At 46.0% G+C, this 16,633-nt stretch overlaps 1 protein-coding gene across 1 annotated transcript in view; it reads left to right on the top strand.

Moving 5' to 3' along the window:
- The window catches only part of Otoa (otoancorin), a 69,930-nt gene extending 66,171 nt beyond the window's left edge, over positions 1-3,759 (top strand). Inside the window, exons 27-28 of the mRNA XM_021167659.2 lie at positions 1,397-1,592; positions 3,540-3,759. Of these exons, the coding sequence (XP_021023318.1) occupies positions 1,397-1,592; positions 3,540-3,604 (261 nt within the window). The 3' untranslated portion in view covers positions 3,605-3,759. The remainder of the gene's footprint in view (positions 1-1,396; positions 1,593-3,539) is intronic.
- Positions 3,760-16,633: the final 12,874 nt, after the last annotated feature.

Genomic DNA, 16,633 nt, shown 5'->3' with positions numbered 1-16,633 from the left:
TATGTGTGTGTGTATGTATATGTGTGTGTGTGTATGTGTGTGTGTTCTTCCCTCTAGATACATCAATGCAGTGTGACCACATGGGCCTCGTGTTGCTGGATCTTCTTGGCTTTTTTTCAGGGACCACCAGGAACCTTCATTTTTATGGGAAATCTCCTGATTTTTACATGTTGGTAGCCAGTTTGAATTTATTTTTGAAAGTGCTATAGGCCTAGGGATTCAACCTGGCTTGTGGATCACAAATCAGCAGCAGAGGGAAAACAGCTAATGTTTGTAATACAGACTCTGTTAATGATAGGTGCGAGTCAGCCTGCCAGCTACAGAGGGAAGGACAGTGCCTCAGACAGGAGGAAGGGCACAAAGCTGCTTCCTGTTTGGAAGAATGCAGAGCCTTATTGGGCCTGGAGGGAAGGTCAGGAGGAGAGGCAGGCAGGACTCCCATCCTGAAGGTGGTGTTGTGTTGAGGAGCCTGAGCTCCTGGTGTGGTGGTGGTGGTGAAAGCGGGGAAGGGTTGCAATCAGTGGAATTCAATTTCAGGAGGCATCTGCTTGGATAGGAGGGAAGTGAGAGGCCAATAGGAAAGGAAGGGATAAAGGAACAGGAGTGTGTGGAGTCCTAGCTTCTGGGAGATGCTTTAAGACAATCAGGAGATGTCAGAGGCTCTTCTGCCAGGCCATCTCAACCCAGTCTCTCTGGTGCTAGCCACCAAGTCCTTTTGAAGCTCTGTGACTTCAGAACATATCTTGTACACTGAGAATCACAGTGTGCCTAGCAGAGTTCGCCACATCTGCTGTCCACGGCAGCATTAACAAAGAAACAGCCAGTCTTGGCTCTTGACCTCTGCTGAGCTACCTGGACTCATCAGTCAACCAGGATTCCGATAGTCATACCAAAGGGACAGGGATGGCCTTGGAGGTGAGGTCTCTGAGGCACCTCAAAGTAAGTCCAAAGGCCTAGAAAGGTGACATAATCTGGGAAGATCACACAGCTGGTGTGCGGGCAGACTTAGTCTGGCACTCAGACCAGAGTTTGCTTCGTCCCTTCCTCTGGCACAAAGTAATTACCAACAGTCACATGGAAAGCCAAGAACCCTTTAAATGCTTTTAATTACTTCAAGGAAAAGTCTCAGCTTGGAGTGAGAATGGTTTAATACCCTTGTAATATTTAAAAATCTCCCATGCTTTTTTTTTTTTTTTTTTTTTTATAAGAGGCCCAGAGTTCAGCTGCTGTTGGTTGACACATCGAACAGGGATTCAAATAGTTTCCTTCAGCCTCTATTTAGTGCTTGCTTACAACCACGGTGCAAGGGTCTGACAAAGTTGTGCAGATAAAGGAGGTTTGGAAAATCTGGAGAGGGTTTACTGAGGTCCCCCGCCCTCCACTTTCCTGCCTGCAGGAGCTGTCCACGGAGCAGATGGCTTCCCTGGGTCCTCAGAATGCAGCTTCTGTAACCCATTCCCAGCGCCTGCAGCTCAGCTCGGCACAGCTGCAGAGCCTCCAGAGGGCACTAGATGGCGCCAAGACTCACTCCTGGCAGCCCGATCCTATGAGTTCCAGCCCTACCTGGCCAGCCTCCACTGGGTCCCCAACAGGTGAACAGAGCCACACCTGCCTCAGCCCCACCCCCATTCCCCTTCTCTGAACCTCGGCTTGCCCTGCAAGGTGGGAGGTTCCCATGATTCAGGGCTTGATGTATGTTGGGTGTCTGCTCTCAAAGGTACATCTTAAGTTCCCACCAATTTTCCTTTAAAGTCTTTTAAAGATCCCTGAGGTGGTTTTAAGATGCAAAAGTTGACAGTGTTTGAATTCCCTGGGTATGACCCAGAATTCACCGAGTCAGAATCTCTCAGGACCAAGTTCATTTCAGTAACTCCTTCATCCACCTACTTGCTGCCCAGTATTAATCAATCACTGTATATCTCTTTGATACCTAGTATGTAGGGACCAAGAATATGGATCAGGTGATGTCTCCTTGTTAGTAAGATCTCAAAGCCATAAGACAAGGGAGGCAATAAGCAGGGGCAGGTGATGTTGACTGAGGATTAAGCAAGATGGGAAGGAAGGAGGAAGGGAGGTGTGAGGGAACGAAGGAGGGAAGGAGAGAGGAAGGAAGGGAGGGAGGGACAGTTCCCCAGAGCAGTTGCCATTGCCCATGGTGCTGTGGCTCCCTCTTCTTGCTTTTGTTGGCTCCTCCCCTCTGCCACTCACTCTCTCACATCTTCCTGACACCTGTCTTGAGTGGGTACCACCTTTGCAGCAGGTGTGGGTCTATACTTCTAGGCAGGCAGTTTAGAGAAAGCTGGATACATCACCCTTGCTAACTCAGTCATGGAAGGGTGAGAGAAGACAGCGTGACTCTGAGGCCTGTGGTGGAGAGAGGGGACGATGGAGACAGGTGGCATTTGAGTAGGGGATAAACCTGAAAATACCCAGACTAGAAAGAGAACTTGGTCCCTAACTAGGACTCCCTTCCCTTTCTTCCTCTCCCTGTCTCCTTCCCTTCTTTTCCTTAATTAAAAATCCCCATATTCACTCCCCTCCTTCCACAGAGGATGTTGAATGAGGTCCTGACCATTTCTGTGGCCACAGGTGGCACCACCAAATAGCAACCATGTTCTTTTGATATACTTTTGCAAATTTTCATTGAAACATAGAATTCATATGATTTTTTGGTATGATGATACAAAAATCAATAACACATATAGCTTTAAACACATGGAGAAGGCCTGGAAGTTGTGTGATAAACCTTTTCCCTTTGTCCCCGGTCTTCCAGCCTTTCAGTTCTCTCCAGGGGCAGCCAATGTTGTCAGTAGCTGATGTATTTGTCTACACAGTCTGCACAGACACAAATAAGTCATGTCTATACAAGCCTTGCCCTTTTACAAGGGCTTATTGTATCCTTGTCCTGCATCCTGCATTTTGGATGTGTGGATCTGATGATACCTCTCAGAGGCATTTGTGCCCTCTGTGGGAACAGAACAATGGCTGGTTATACGGCTGAGCCTTAAGTGCCTAACCAGACCTGTATGTATAGATTTTCAGTTGGATTATCATATTTTCTGTTACACATAACGCAGCTGTACAATCTTGCCAGTGGCAAGTGCTCTTTTAAGTTAAGAGAGATTGCCAGAGAGGTAGGTATCAGTTTTCTCTTGAAACGGTAATGTCAGAAAGACCCTAATGCCCTTCCTCCATTTACCCTTCAGCCCCACCCCATCCCCAAGGCTGCCATCGGGTGAACCCTTTTTTTGGGAGCCCAACCCTTTCTTAAACACCCAGGAGTGATGCTTAACTGCAGATTCCCAGGCCTCCCCAAGAGTTCCCGAGTCAGCAACACACCCAGGCACCTGCAACTTGGATACACTCTGCTCCCTGACCTCTTTCGATTAAGGCAGGTCTGGAGCATGCTGAGTCACACAATCCCATTTTGTTCCCATTTCTCCATTACCCCCATTTAAAGGATGAGGAAGCGGAGGCCATGCTGCACCTCTGCAGTCCACAGCAACTTCCCGGGCCCCTTGCCCTGTGTTTGCTTTCAGGAGAGCCCACCTCCCAGGCGCTTTGGCTTGGCTGTACCCTGCTGCTTCTGACAGCCAAGTCCTGATGCCAAAGGGCCTGTTGAGTGCTGCAAGAAGCTGGTGAAGGTATGAAGAATCAGGAGCTGCTTTCAGACTGGGGGGACCTTTACCTGAGGAGCCTTATCGAGGGCAGGGAGATCACGGGGCCTTGGAAAAAATAATTATTAAAAACCATCTTGCATTCTTAAGCCAGTCTGTCTCCCTAGTGGGTACTCTTTTCCCATCCCATGTTGTTGACTTGGAGACAGAGAAGTTGTGGTGATGGAAGGGGAGAGAGAGAGAGAGAGAGCGAGCAAGAGAGAGAGAGAGAGAGCATGCCCTTTTAGCCAGGGAGTGATTTCGTTTCCAGTCTGGCTTGATTTCCCTTCCCTGGAGCACCAGGCAGCCTTGGATTTCTCCTTCGACACTTAGCTGGGCTGAAATAAATGAATCTCTCAACAGAAGCCAATATTCTTGCCTGATTGCTGCAACTAATTGATGTTGTGGTGGGTATCACATTGCTTGGAAATTAAAACATTTAACATGGCTCAACATTAAATCAATTTTTAAATACATTTTCCAGATGTTTCCATTTCCTTGGGAATCAGTGGAGTTATAACTTAACCTTTCTAAACATTTTTAGTTTTAGTGGAGGGTGTGGTTTTAATCTGCTCTGGGCTTTGGTGAATGGGCTGAAATAAAAAGATATAAAAATATATTGGATATGTCAATCATTGAAGCGATTTCTGACCAGCATAGGAAACCCAGTCCCTCCCCTCACCCCACTTGATCCTTCTGGGATGAACTTATTTCTAGAACTTGCCAAGTTCTTTTGGTCTTAGCGACAAGAAGTCAGAGCAATGGAAAGGGTGGGGCAGCACTGGCCTTGACTGGAAGCTATATCTGCAAGGTGACCATTGTGCTACCTGGCATTCCTCGGGTGGCAAGTGGGGGTGTCTTAAGTCTCTCTTTAAAAATTATTTATTTTCATTTTATGTATATCGATGACTTGCCTGTATGTGTGTCTGTGTTCCACATGTGTGCCTAGTGTTTACAGTAGGCCAGAAGGGGGAGTTAGATCTCCTAGAATGGGAGTTACGGATGGCTGTGAGCCACTGTGGTGGTTTGAATAAAAATGCCCCTCATAGGGAATGGCATTATTGTAGTGTGGTCTTGTTGGTGGAGATGTGTCACAAGGGGTGGGCTTTAAGGTTTCGGAAGCTCAAGCCAGGCCTAGTGGCTCACTCTGTCTTCCGGCTGCCTGCTGATCCAGATGTAGACTTCTAGACTCCCTCTCTAGCACCATGTCTGCCTGTGCCCTGCTGTGCTTCCCACCATGATAATGGGCTGAACCTTTGAAACCGTAAGTCAGCCCTCATGAAATATTTTCCTTATTAAGAGTTGTCATAGCCGTGGTGTCTCGTCACAGCAGTAGGAACTCTAACGAGACAGCCACCATGTGTGTCCTCTGCAAGAGCAACAAGTGCCCAAGCTGCTAAGAAACCTCTCCAGCTTCCATCCTGGGTCACCCAGTGAGTACTTCTTAGGCACTGCCATTGGAAGAGGCAGATGGGAAAGGGAGCTGGTGTGAGCCTTCCAAAGCCTGTGGTTGTGTCCTAAGAGCCTGAGGGAGTCCTGGGAAAGCTGCTATTGTAGAGGCCCCTCAGAGCTCAGGTTACAAGCCTGAGACAACACACCTGGATTTAATTTTATTATTTTTAATTTTTGCAACTTATTTTTTTTCATTAAAAATTTAAAGTTACAATATAATCTCATTACTCTCCCTCCCCTTTCCTCCTTATGTTTTTGTTCTATAAAATAAAATAAAATAAAATAAAATGAAATAAAATAAAATAAAATGTGGGTTCTGGGGATCGAATTCAGGTAAGACGTGGCAAGCAGTGTCTTGACTGAGCTGTCTGTCTAGCGCCTCCATTTGTGTGAGTGTTTGTGTGTGTGCGTGCGTGTATGTGTGTGTGTGTGTGTATGTGTGTCTGTGTGTCTCTGTGTGTAGGGAGGAGGGAGCTCACAGGTACACTCCATCACGCCTGCCCACAGAACTCTGAGATCTGCTTACTTTGTGGCTTTTGTGAGTCATCTTCTGTTTTGAGCACTGATTTCTGACCTCCCTGGCCACCCCTCCCCTCTGGATAATCATAATGGCTCTCCATCATAATAACGGCAAGCTGGCACCGTCAGGCTGCCCAAGGGCTGTCACTGTATGGCCAGCTCATTTCACGGTCATCAGGACCTGCCTGGGTGGGTCTTGAGATGGTTCCCCTTTGCAACACAAGGAGACTGAGCCCCAGGAAGGTTAAGGAGCTCTGCCGAAGGCCTTCTACTTAGTAGGGGACCAAATCCTGACTTCTTCACCTCTGTGCATTGCTACCTCCTGAATGGGTGAAGTTAACTTCTCTAATAAGTGAGATTAGAGAAAGATTCTGTAAATCCCTTCACCTCCTCTTCTGGCAGGAGGCCAGCTTGCCTCACAGCACAGATAATTGGTGATGGCCTCAGGCAGAAAGACAAATCTAGCTTGTGCCCTGCAGGACCCCCGGGGTGTCAGGCTGAAAAGAGTCCCTTGCATGCAGGGAAGCAGCAGGTCACACTGGCAGGTGCTGTCCCATTCACCTTTCAATGTCAGCCCTCCCAGTGGATTCCCAGCCTCCACCTCCTTGCAGGTTTTTAGATAGATGCAGGGATGAAGGTCATTTAGGCTCCCATAAGGGTGTGCTGCTGACCGTGGTTCTGACTGGGTGGGACCTGTGCCTTCCTGGCTAGTAACCATTTTGAATGTGGTAGATCTTTCAGCGGAAGCTTCACTTGCGGGCTACTCTGATACTGAGCCTTGATTGCCGAGGGCTGGAAATCTTTTCTGCAACCCTAGCCTGCTAGCTAATGGAAGTTGAACTCGTTTTTTTTTTTTTTTTTTTTTTTTTTTGCTCTAGTTCTGGTACACAGACGGTCAGCCCCGGTAAATGGGTTGTGCGGCCAAAGAGGGGTCGTGCTGCCGTGCTGCATGTGTGTGAGAACTCGGGGAGGAGAGAGATGCTTGGCTTTGTTGAAGAAAAACTGTCGTGGGCAAGAGCAACAAGTTCATATCAAATAGTTGTTGCTTTGACCTTAAAAGTCCATTGCCCTTGAAGTTGTAGAGATGGCTCACAGGATAAGAGCCACTTTGTTTTGGCAGAGGACCCAGGTGTAGTTCATAGCACCCACATGGTGGCTCACAAATGTCTGTAACTCCATTTCCATGGGACCAAACACTCTCTGACCGCCAAAGACACTAGGCCTACATGCAGTATACAGCTATACACCCATACACATAAAGTTAAAAATAATAAAACAAACTTTGGTCACTCTTTCCTCTTGAAGGACCTCAGTAGTCTGCCTGTCTGCCTGTCTGCCTGTCTGCCTGTCTGCCTGTCTGCCTGTCTGCCTGTCTGCCTGACTGCCTGTCTGCCTGTCTGCCTGTCTGCCTGTCTGCCTGACTGCCTGTCTGCCTGTCTGCCTGTCTGCCTGTCTGCCTGTCTGCCTGTCTGCCTGTCTGCCTGTCTGCCTGTCTGCCTGTCTGCCTGTCTGCCTGTCTGCCTGTCTGCCTGTCTGCCTGTCTGCCTGTCTGCCTGTCTGCCTGTCTGCCTGTCTGCCTGTCTGCCTGTCTGTCTGCCTGTCTGTCTGTCTGCCTGTCTGCCTGTCTGCCTGTCCGCCTGTCTCTGCTAAAGTTTGACCTAAGAAAAAGTTTTGTGGCCTAGGTGTGGTATCAAACACTTATAACCTCAGTACTCCAGAGGCTAAGGAAAAGAATTGTGAGTTCAAGGTCAGCCCTGGCTATATAGTGTGATCCTATTTCAAAAGATCAATATATGCTGAGAAAGTAAGAACTGCCAGGCCACACAGCACACTTGGCTGAGATTTCTATAGAGAGTGGCCTGGAAATGATTTTCATCTGCAAATTTATTTTGGATGTCTGGTGATTCTGGAGACCCTCCAGTCACCATAGGCAGTTTATTGTGTGCTCCCTGCCATCCCTGCCTCAGGTACTGGCTATTCCAGAAAAGGAGGCGAGTCCTTCCCACCCTTCCCTGGTAAGTGGGCCATATTTACTTTAGCCCCTTTCCTGGGCTGTACTGGGGCAAGCCAAGATGCCAGAGACATATGGAGCAGGGCAGAGGTGTCAAGAGAGATGCAGGGTATTCCTTCTAGCCTCTGAGACCTTCTGGCACATTCCTCTATGTAGGGGATTACACAGTACACTCAGCAATTCTGTTTACTCGCTTTGCTAGGACTACATACATAAGCCGTGTGCCCCAGGCTTTGATTCTGTGTGACAATCTGTGTGACAATTCTGTGTGTCTCTTTAGATGAGTCTACATCTCTACCCAGCTAAATTTAAGATTTGGTCACTGCAGTGTGAGTAGACATGACATAAGCTAATAGAACTTTTAAATGTACATGCCAGATATTGCTTGCCTCTTCGTGGGAAGGGGGCACATGGAACAGAAATGAACTTAGTCCCTGCCATGGAGACAACCAGCTAACCTCAGACATGCTCAGTGAAGCCTCAGTAAAGCTAAAGACTCCACCAAGTGGTGAACATTGGCTCTTTGCACAGGGGAGGTCCTTTTCTATTACTAGGTAGATGACATACCTTATTTCTTGAATGTCCCTTCCCGTCATCTACTCGGTACATTAGTTAAACAACTCTGTTTCTAAAAACGTGCTATACTACTCGATAGTGGATAATGGCCCCTCACTTCCTCCCATACCCAATTATTTCCTGTCTCTAAGCCTAGAAGCCCTAGAAATCAGGTCCCAGAGGGAAGTTGGGTTGGAGCTCATGCTTGGAACATGGAAGTTCGGCACATGTTACCAGGACAGACTTTGTATCTAAAGCCTCACTGAACTACTCCACTCAGAGCACTCACTGTTCCAACCGGTCCCTCAGCCTCTACAGATTAGATTTTTTTTCAGTTGTCGGAACAGAGAAGGAACTTCCCTTTCCTTTGGGAAATAAAGTGGCCATCTTAGAATGATGGGAGAGAAGCTGTATGAAGGAGAGGAATTCAGAAATGAACTAAGAGGGCTGGCTAGATGACTCAGTAAGTCTTAGCTTTGCAAACACAAGACCCGAGTCTGACCCCCAGCATCCACATAAAAAAGGCTGAATGTACGCTTGCAGTTCCAGATACATATAGGGAGGCAGATACCTACAGGTTGCAGGGTCTTGCTGGCAAGCCAACATACTCTACCAGGCCAGGGAGAGACCCCGTTTCACAAAAAGCTCTAAGGTGGACAGCACTAGGGATGAATTAAACTTGATGTTGTCTTCTGGCCATAGCACATGAGTGCACACATTATAAACACGCACACACACACATACACATTCAGAGACAGAGACAAAGAGAGACAGAGAATCAGAGACAGAGACAGAAAGAAAGATAGAGACAGACAGACAGAGGGCAGGGTAAACTGGGAGAATCCAGTTAAGAAATGCTATTAACAGAACTGGAAGTGTGCCTCAAGAGCACTTGCTGTTCTGTTCTTCCAGAGAATCCAAGTCTGGTTCTCAGCACCCGTGTCAGGCACTCACCAACAATAGCCTATAATTCCAGGGAATCCAATCCCTTCCTCTGACATCTGCAAGCACCTTGAATTCTTATGCACTTAAACAAACACACACGTGAATAGATACAATGATATTAATACTGCAAAATCTCTCTTTGCCTGCTTCCCCCCTTGTATTCCCCCCCCCCCAATACACCAGGCAAGTGTTCTGTTGCTGAGCTATACCCTCAGTCCTTCCAAATAGCTTTTACTGTGAATGATTCTGAACAGCTTCACAGGATAATACAGAAATCTTGGCCTTGAATTTGAACCTCTCATATACCTGAAGCTCTGATAAGTTGACAGGGCCCAAACTTTATTTTCACACCAACGACAAAGTAGCAAATATTATGTGAGGCCGCATGAGCCCTGGGCCTGTTTAGGAGACTCTTGTGAGTCTCTGCCCCTCCCCTGGGCTGTTCTTCCTTGGGAACTGGGTCTTAAGGGGGTGAGTCACTCACACCTACATTTGGACTGTGGTCCCTTTAACTGGACAGATTCTTCCAGTCCCCCAGGGCAGCCAATGTCATCTTTTTTTCACCTTTCTCCTGATTTAGCATCAAAAGGGACAAGTATTCTGGGTATCCAGGCGAGGCCTATATTCTCAGGTGGTAGCATTTGCTCGCTCACGGCGGCCTGCTATCATTAAGTCTGATTTGGTGGCTGGCATTCAGCAGTGCCCTGTTGTGACTTGTCAGGAAGACCTCTCCTGCCCTTACACAGAGGCAGTGGTCTTTGCCCTTGGTGGTGGCTGTCCCCATAGTCCAGCATGTGGTGAAGTATGTGGTTTCCAGGTTTGTGTAGGGTAATTCCTTACCCATGATTTAAGTTACCCCTTGCCCTAAATTATTAGATTAAAAATTCCTGAAATAGGGCTGGAGAGATGGCTCAGCGGTTAAGAGCACTATCTGTTCTTCCACAGGCCCTGAGTTCAATTCCCAGCAACCACATGGTGGCTCACAACCATCTGTAATGGGATATGATGCCCTCTTCTGGTGTGTCTGAATAGTACGACACTGTACTCACACACCTAAAATAAATAAATAAACAAATCTCTTAAAAAATTCCTGAAATAAACAACTCATAGCCTGTAAATTGCACGATAGAGCCTTGTACTGACCCAGGATGTGAACTATCCTCTTGTCCAGAGAACCCATGCTGTGTATGTTACCTAGCTATCATCCATGGAGTACCCATTTTGGTTACTACGTTGACTGTAGTGACCTCGGAGTGATTGTGTATAAGGATTCCTTATTTACTAAGTAAAAGAAGCTCGAGAATAGCAGTGCAGTCAAATCAGGTCTGCCAGAGAGCAGCGGCACAGAGGATCCTCAAAGTCAGAGCTCAACGATGCTACTTTATGGGAAGGAGGAGAAAACACACGGATGTGATCTTTATTTTACTGTGCTTCTGTAATTATTCTAGTTTACTAGTATTAATTAATTAATCTCATATCATGTCTAACTTTTGATTCAAGCTGGTCACACAGGTATGCATGGATAGGCAACGACAGTCACTCAGGGTTTGTTCAGTTCATCTCTGCGTAATGATGCAGCTGCAGGCATCTCCTGGGGGAATCTTCCCTTTCTAGGCTCTGCGGAACTCTCTCTTGGTAGGTGTGAAAGGGTAGATTTTCAGAGGGAAGACTTGTTAGGGTTTAGGTTTTTAAAAGTCCTTATGGGTTGAAGGGTTGGTCCTAGTCACTGGCTCTATTGGGAGGTAGTGGTGGCCTTACGAAAGACCTGGTGGAAGGAGGTTGGATGACTGGGGATATGCCCTTGAAGAGAATATTGGAACCTTGGTTGGTTCTCTCTCTCTGTTTCCTGGCCACCATGTGCTGAGTAGCTTTGGATTGCTATGGGTTCCCTAACATGATATACTGTCTGTCATAGACTCAAAGACAACAGAGTCAAGTGTCCATGGACTGAAATCTCTGCATCCAGGAACCCAAACAAATCTTTGTTCCTATGAATTGTCTGATTTATTTTGTCACACTAATGAAAAGCTGACTTACACAGGTCTGTAATTCCCCTAAGCACATTCCTGGGACCTGCTTTATTTCTTCCAGAGAAGATTTTCATGCCAAAAGCTGTTCCGTGTAGAGGTTGGAGAGATGGCCAGCATAGGCAAGCATGGAGACCTAAATTTAGATCCTCAGGGCCCACATAAAAAGCCAGGTATGGCATGTGTCATAATATCAGCCCTGGGGAGGCAGAGACAGGTGGGTCTCTAGAGTTTGTGGGTCAGCTGGCTCAGGTGAATCAATGAGCCCCAGGATTAGTGAGAGACCTTGTCTCAAAACAATAATGTGCCACATACAGGGCACACACACACACACACACACACACACACACACACACACACACACACAAGGACACGGACACAGACACGGACACATATATATGCCCCCCCCCATGAAAATACACGGACACATATTTATGTGCCTCCCCATGCAAACACATAGACACACATATGTATATCCCACCACCCCAAAGTGCTATTGACTTTCTCCATGCAAGTCTGAACACCAGATTTTGGAAGCTTGTAGTGTCTGTTTCTTCCTTGGAGAATTTTTATGACCTTTATCATTTTATAAAGCCTCAACCACATCGCCTGGCTTTTTATTTATATTTTGGACAATTTCTGCCTTCCATCTCTAAATTTTTCTGCCCTCTTTTACCTCTTTTACTTGTCTAGGGAGCCTGGTTAAGCTACTTAGCCTCTGGTGTGCAGCTGGGATGGACCAGTGGGTCGCAGCAGCAGGTTGGAGGGTAGGAGGAGACATCAGGGCCTATATTCCTTCAGCTTCTTCCTGACAGAAAAAGAGGTGGTGCGAGCTTGCAGGCTTGGATCCCCTCAAAGGCTCCTGTTGGGCAGCTCTTTTTTATAGGTAATTTCTCTCTGGTCCTAGGACCTGATCTCTTCCCATCCTTTCCCTTTCAGACCTGGTGGGCAAGGGCTCCCTGCTGTTGCTCATTCCAGGGCACTTCACCCCCTCTGTTTCTTTTAACCTTACCCACAGTCTTGTCTTGTAAATAGTTTCTCTCCTAAACTGTTCTCAATTACCCAATTTGAGGTGAGACACCCATTTCCTTCTAGAAGTCTGCTACATTTCACAGATCTAGTATCAAAGAATTAACCCTTAAAGGCTACAAGGGGACACTATGGAATTTCCCTGCTTCCTACCTCAATATAGGCAGAATCGGGTCAGTTGATATTGCCTATTTTATCTGATCAAGTTTGTCTTTGATGCCACAGAGATGCAAATGTCTTACTACTACGTGGGGATAGCTTAATACTGTCCTTGTAGCTAATGACTCTGGTTGCAATTGTCAAATTAATCGGGTGTTTCCTCAATGGACCCAGCCTGGGAGCAATCCAGTTCCCCAAACAAAACCTCACCAGGATGTCTGCAAATGACTGCCTCTGGGCGCCTCCTAATTGCAGGCTATTTATGCGCCTCATTGTGGTAGTAGGCACGGTCCCTTTCACAGTCCATTCATACGGAAGCACTAGTGGGTAATTGTGGCAGACAGCCTTGAAGATGGTCCCAGATAATTCTCCCCTCCTGGTATTCAGGCTCTTGTGTAACTCTGGCCTGAGTGGAGGCTGGGTCTAGCGGCTTGCTTTTAATCAGCGGGATGTGGGAAAGTGATGGAATGTCACTTCTGAGATAAGGTTACTAATGACTGGGACTTCTGTCTTGCTGGCATCAATCTGTCTTGCTTCCTCACTCTGATAAATCAGTTCCCACATGGCAAAGGGACGGGTGCTGGTGGCTTCCGGCAGCACCTCATGAGTTGTGGATCCTTCTCTGGGCAAGAAGCAAGATGTTTGATGAGGGCTCTCATCAAAAGACCTGTGAGAGACCCCGAAAGCAAGCAGAGGACCCAGCTGGCCCATGTTCCATCCAAGTCCCTGGCCCACAGAGACTGAAGGAATAAGCTGGTGTTTGAGGTATCTAAGTGTTGGGATAATTTCTTACACAGAAATAGGCAGCTGATACCCCAGTGTAGCCCAATGTGGGGCGGGAGCCAAAGTATAATTTACATTGCATTCCTCACAACAAATAGATCAATCCGTGAGGGTTCTGTGTGTCCTCAGCTCTTTTACTGTGAGCAAATTTTCTCCCTTCCTTTTGTTCCTTTCTCTGAAACCATAGAGAGAAAATATCTAGTGAAGCCGAACCCGGCAAGATTGAAGGATGCTTTTTCTTTTTCTCCTTCTCTTTGTATGCATGTAGTTGGGTTCTGCTGAAACCTCCTGAGTCGCTAGGCTTACAGCTATGCACCATCATGCCAGGCTTTTATCTTGTAGTGATGAATTCTATTTTTTTCCAACACTCTGAAGAAACCCAGGACCTTGTGTATTTTAGGCAAGTGCTCTACACTGAATACATCCCTAGCCAAAGAATGATGTTCGCTGGGTTTTTGATTCTTTGTCCATTTGGCAGAAAATTTTAATTCTTTTTTACTTTTACCCCCCAAGTTTGCTGCCAAACCCCTTAAGTTCAGAAGTGGAGGGACCTCCTGTGTTACTATAGTCCACCTTTCTCGGACAGAACAGTCAATAGGGATGTAAAATAATGATTGGTTGGTGGAAAATATTCAGGACAAGAGCCTTTCAGCTTATTGTGTATCTCACTACTCAATAATAGCTTAATGGTATTAGACATACAAACAAAATCCAGTCCAAATGCCCTTATGATGTGCAAATCGCATCACCCCATTGTGTGTGGCACAACCACTGTGAAAAGCTCTGGACATTAGATGAGGTGGCTGCAGGAGCAGAGTGAGTTCGACAAATATTGGCTAGAGATTCAAGGATATGTATCTGTTGAACTTGATGAAATGATTTTAGAGGCTAAGGCTGTGAGATTGTCCTGGCCAAACAGTGCTGTCGCAGTGGAGCGTGCCTGCCGTGCTTTTTTCAAGCAGGTGGATCCAGGGGGCAGAGACCTGGGACGTTCCTATGGCTGCCAGTGGAATAAATGTTTGCGTTCACATCACAGTTTGAAGCACGTAAGCTGGTGAGTAGGGAAAAACCCAGCGGAGCAATTACAGTAATGAATAAACAAAGAAATACGAAGGGAAACCCCAAGAGATGGACTTATTAAAACCACACCAGACTGCGGTATGCAGGGGTGACCTGCTCTCCGCTCACTCTTTGGCCGTGCATTATAAGAACAACTTCTTATATGTTTCCCCGCCTCAGAATTGCTTCTCGGTGCGGTTTGCCCCAGAAATATCTCCCAAAGTCCCATATTAAAGGCTTAGTCCCTGCTTGATTGTATTGGGAGGTGGTGGTGGAAACTTTTGAGGTGAGAGCCAGTTTTCTAGTCACTGGGGGGTGCACCCCCCAAATGATGGTGGGATCTTACATTTTTTTCTTTTTCGTTCTTACTTAAAATCTTCATGTATAATCTTTATTTAAGCCATAACTTAAACATGCAGCTATTTAAACATATATGCATACACATATTTAGTCAGAGAAAGGTGAACACTGACTATATATTGAATATTACCACATTGTAAATAATAATTATGTGAAGTTTTGCCTCTTAAAAATGTTTTTAGTAGAAATAGAATTCTATTATTTTTTTCCCTCCAGCCTTTCTCAACAACCGTTCAAAATCTCCCCATGTTTTTCCCTAACGCTCAAGTTAACAGCCTTTTTTTCTTTGATACGTACATATATATGTATATGTATGTGTATGCACAATTATATATATATATATATATATATACAATTGGTTGAGTTAATATCTGTTGTTGGTAGGTCATGGTTTTAGGGATGACTACTCTGCATTGGGCAACCAATAAGAGGGCTCATTCTGGGAGAGGCTAATTCTCCATCTCCCAGCAGTCACTGGTGCCTGTTCCCAGCAGTCATTGGTGCCTGTCGCTCTTTGCTTTAACCTTCCTGGCCATGAGGTGAATGCTGTCCTCTACCATCTGCCCCTGTTATGGTGTTCTGTTACCTTCCCAACATGAGCCAAAATGAACAATTTCTTTTTAATAAGTTGGTTCTCACAGGTATTTTGTGACAGTAATAGAAACTAATTAACACACAGGGCCTATTTCCACCCAATATTGGAATGATACTTTAAACAAAATTTGATATAGCCATCCAATGGAATATTATTTAGCAATTAGAAGAGTTATTCTCAACCTGTGAGTCATGACCCCCTTGGGAGCCCAAATGACCCTTTCACAGGGGTCACATATCAGGTATCTTGTATATTGGATATTTACATTATGATTAATTCACAATAGTAGCAAAATTACAGATAGGAAGTTGCAATGAAATGATTTTATGGTTTGGGTCAGCACAACACGAGAAACTGTATTAAAGGCTCACAGCATCAGGAAGGTGGAGGGGCACTGAGTTACAAGCCCAGGCAGCAGACCTATAAAGACAGAATGTACGATGATAGTTTCCAGGACTTGAAAGAGGTTGGGGAGGGATTCTTATTAATGGGTCTAATAGTTCAGTTTTTACAGAATGAAAAGAATTTTGGAGGTGGATGTGTGAAAGAGTGCTTTTATGTCACTCAACTGCACATTAAAACCACTGAGGGATTCAAAAAAAGAAGAAGTACTAACACAGGCACAAAATGGATAAAGCTTGACAACCTTATGCTAAGTGAAATAAGTCAGGTACAAAACACATCCTATGTATTACATAATTCCATTTCTGTGAAATGACCATGGTAGGCTGATCTATAGAGACAAAAATAGACTTCTGCCTGCCGGAGGCTGATGGGAGGGGCTGGGAAAACGGGGTGATCACTGACAGGAGTGTAATTTCCCTTTGGGGTGATAAGAATGTTCTAAAATAAACGATACTGAGAGCTGTACCCCTTCGTGAGTATATGAAAACCCTCGGAGTGATAGCCTTACATGGTGAATTCCATTGTATGTGAACAGCATTTCAATGCAGGCTGTTAAAAGCAGACTGTATGACAAACTTGAATGAGGGGGTGTTGCTTGTTAGCTGTGCCCTATGCAGTCTCGAGTGAGAACAAATCCAGTTTGGGTTACAGGAAGTGGAGAGCGAGCTGTTCCCAAGTGAGGCCTTTCTACAAAGCTGGGCTCCAGGATGCTGCCAAAGGACATTGGGGGCTTTGTGTTGGTGGGGTTCACATTTGCAGAGCCAACCAATCAGGGGTTGAGAAATAATTTAAAAACGCCGCATCAGACTGGGTACAGAGGTGCAGGGTTGAGTCAGGACGAGCCATCCTGGCTACACGAAGTGGCTCATTTGAAAAACAGCAGCAGCAAGGACTCTCATCAGCACTGATCGTGTGCAGTCTTTTCTTTGCCACCATCCTATAAACAATGCTGTGTACCAAACTTGTTTGGGCCATCCACATCCTATGAGGTATTCTGAGTCATCTAGAGATGGTTGGAGGGAGGATGGCAAGGAGCTTACATGCAGGCACCAAGCAACTATACACATGGGACCTGAAT

The sequence above is a fragment of the Mus caroli genome, unplaced genomic scaffold, assembly GCF_978045245.1.
Source record: "Mus caroli unplaced genomic scaffold, Mus_caroli_1 scaffold_8, whole genome shotgun sequence".
NCBI lineage: Eukaryota > Metazoa > Chordata > Mammalia > Rodentia > Muridae > Mus > Mus caroli.
This window is presented reverse-complemented; position numbering and strand designations above follow the sequence as displayed.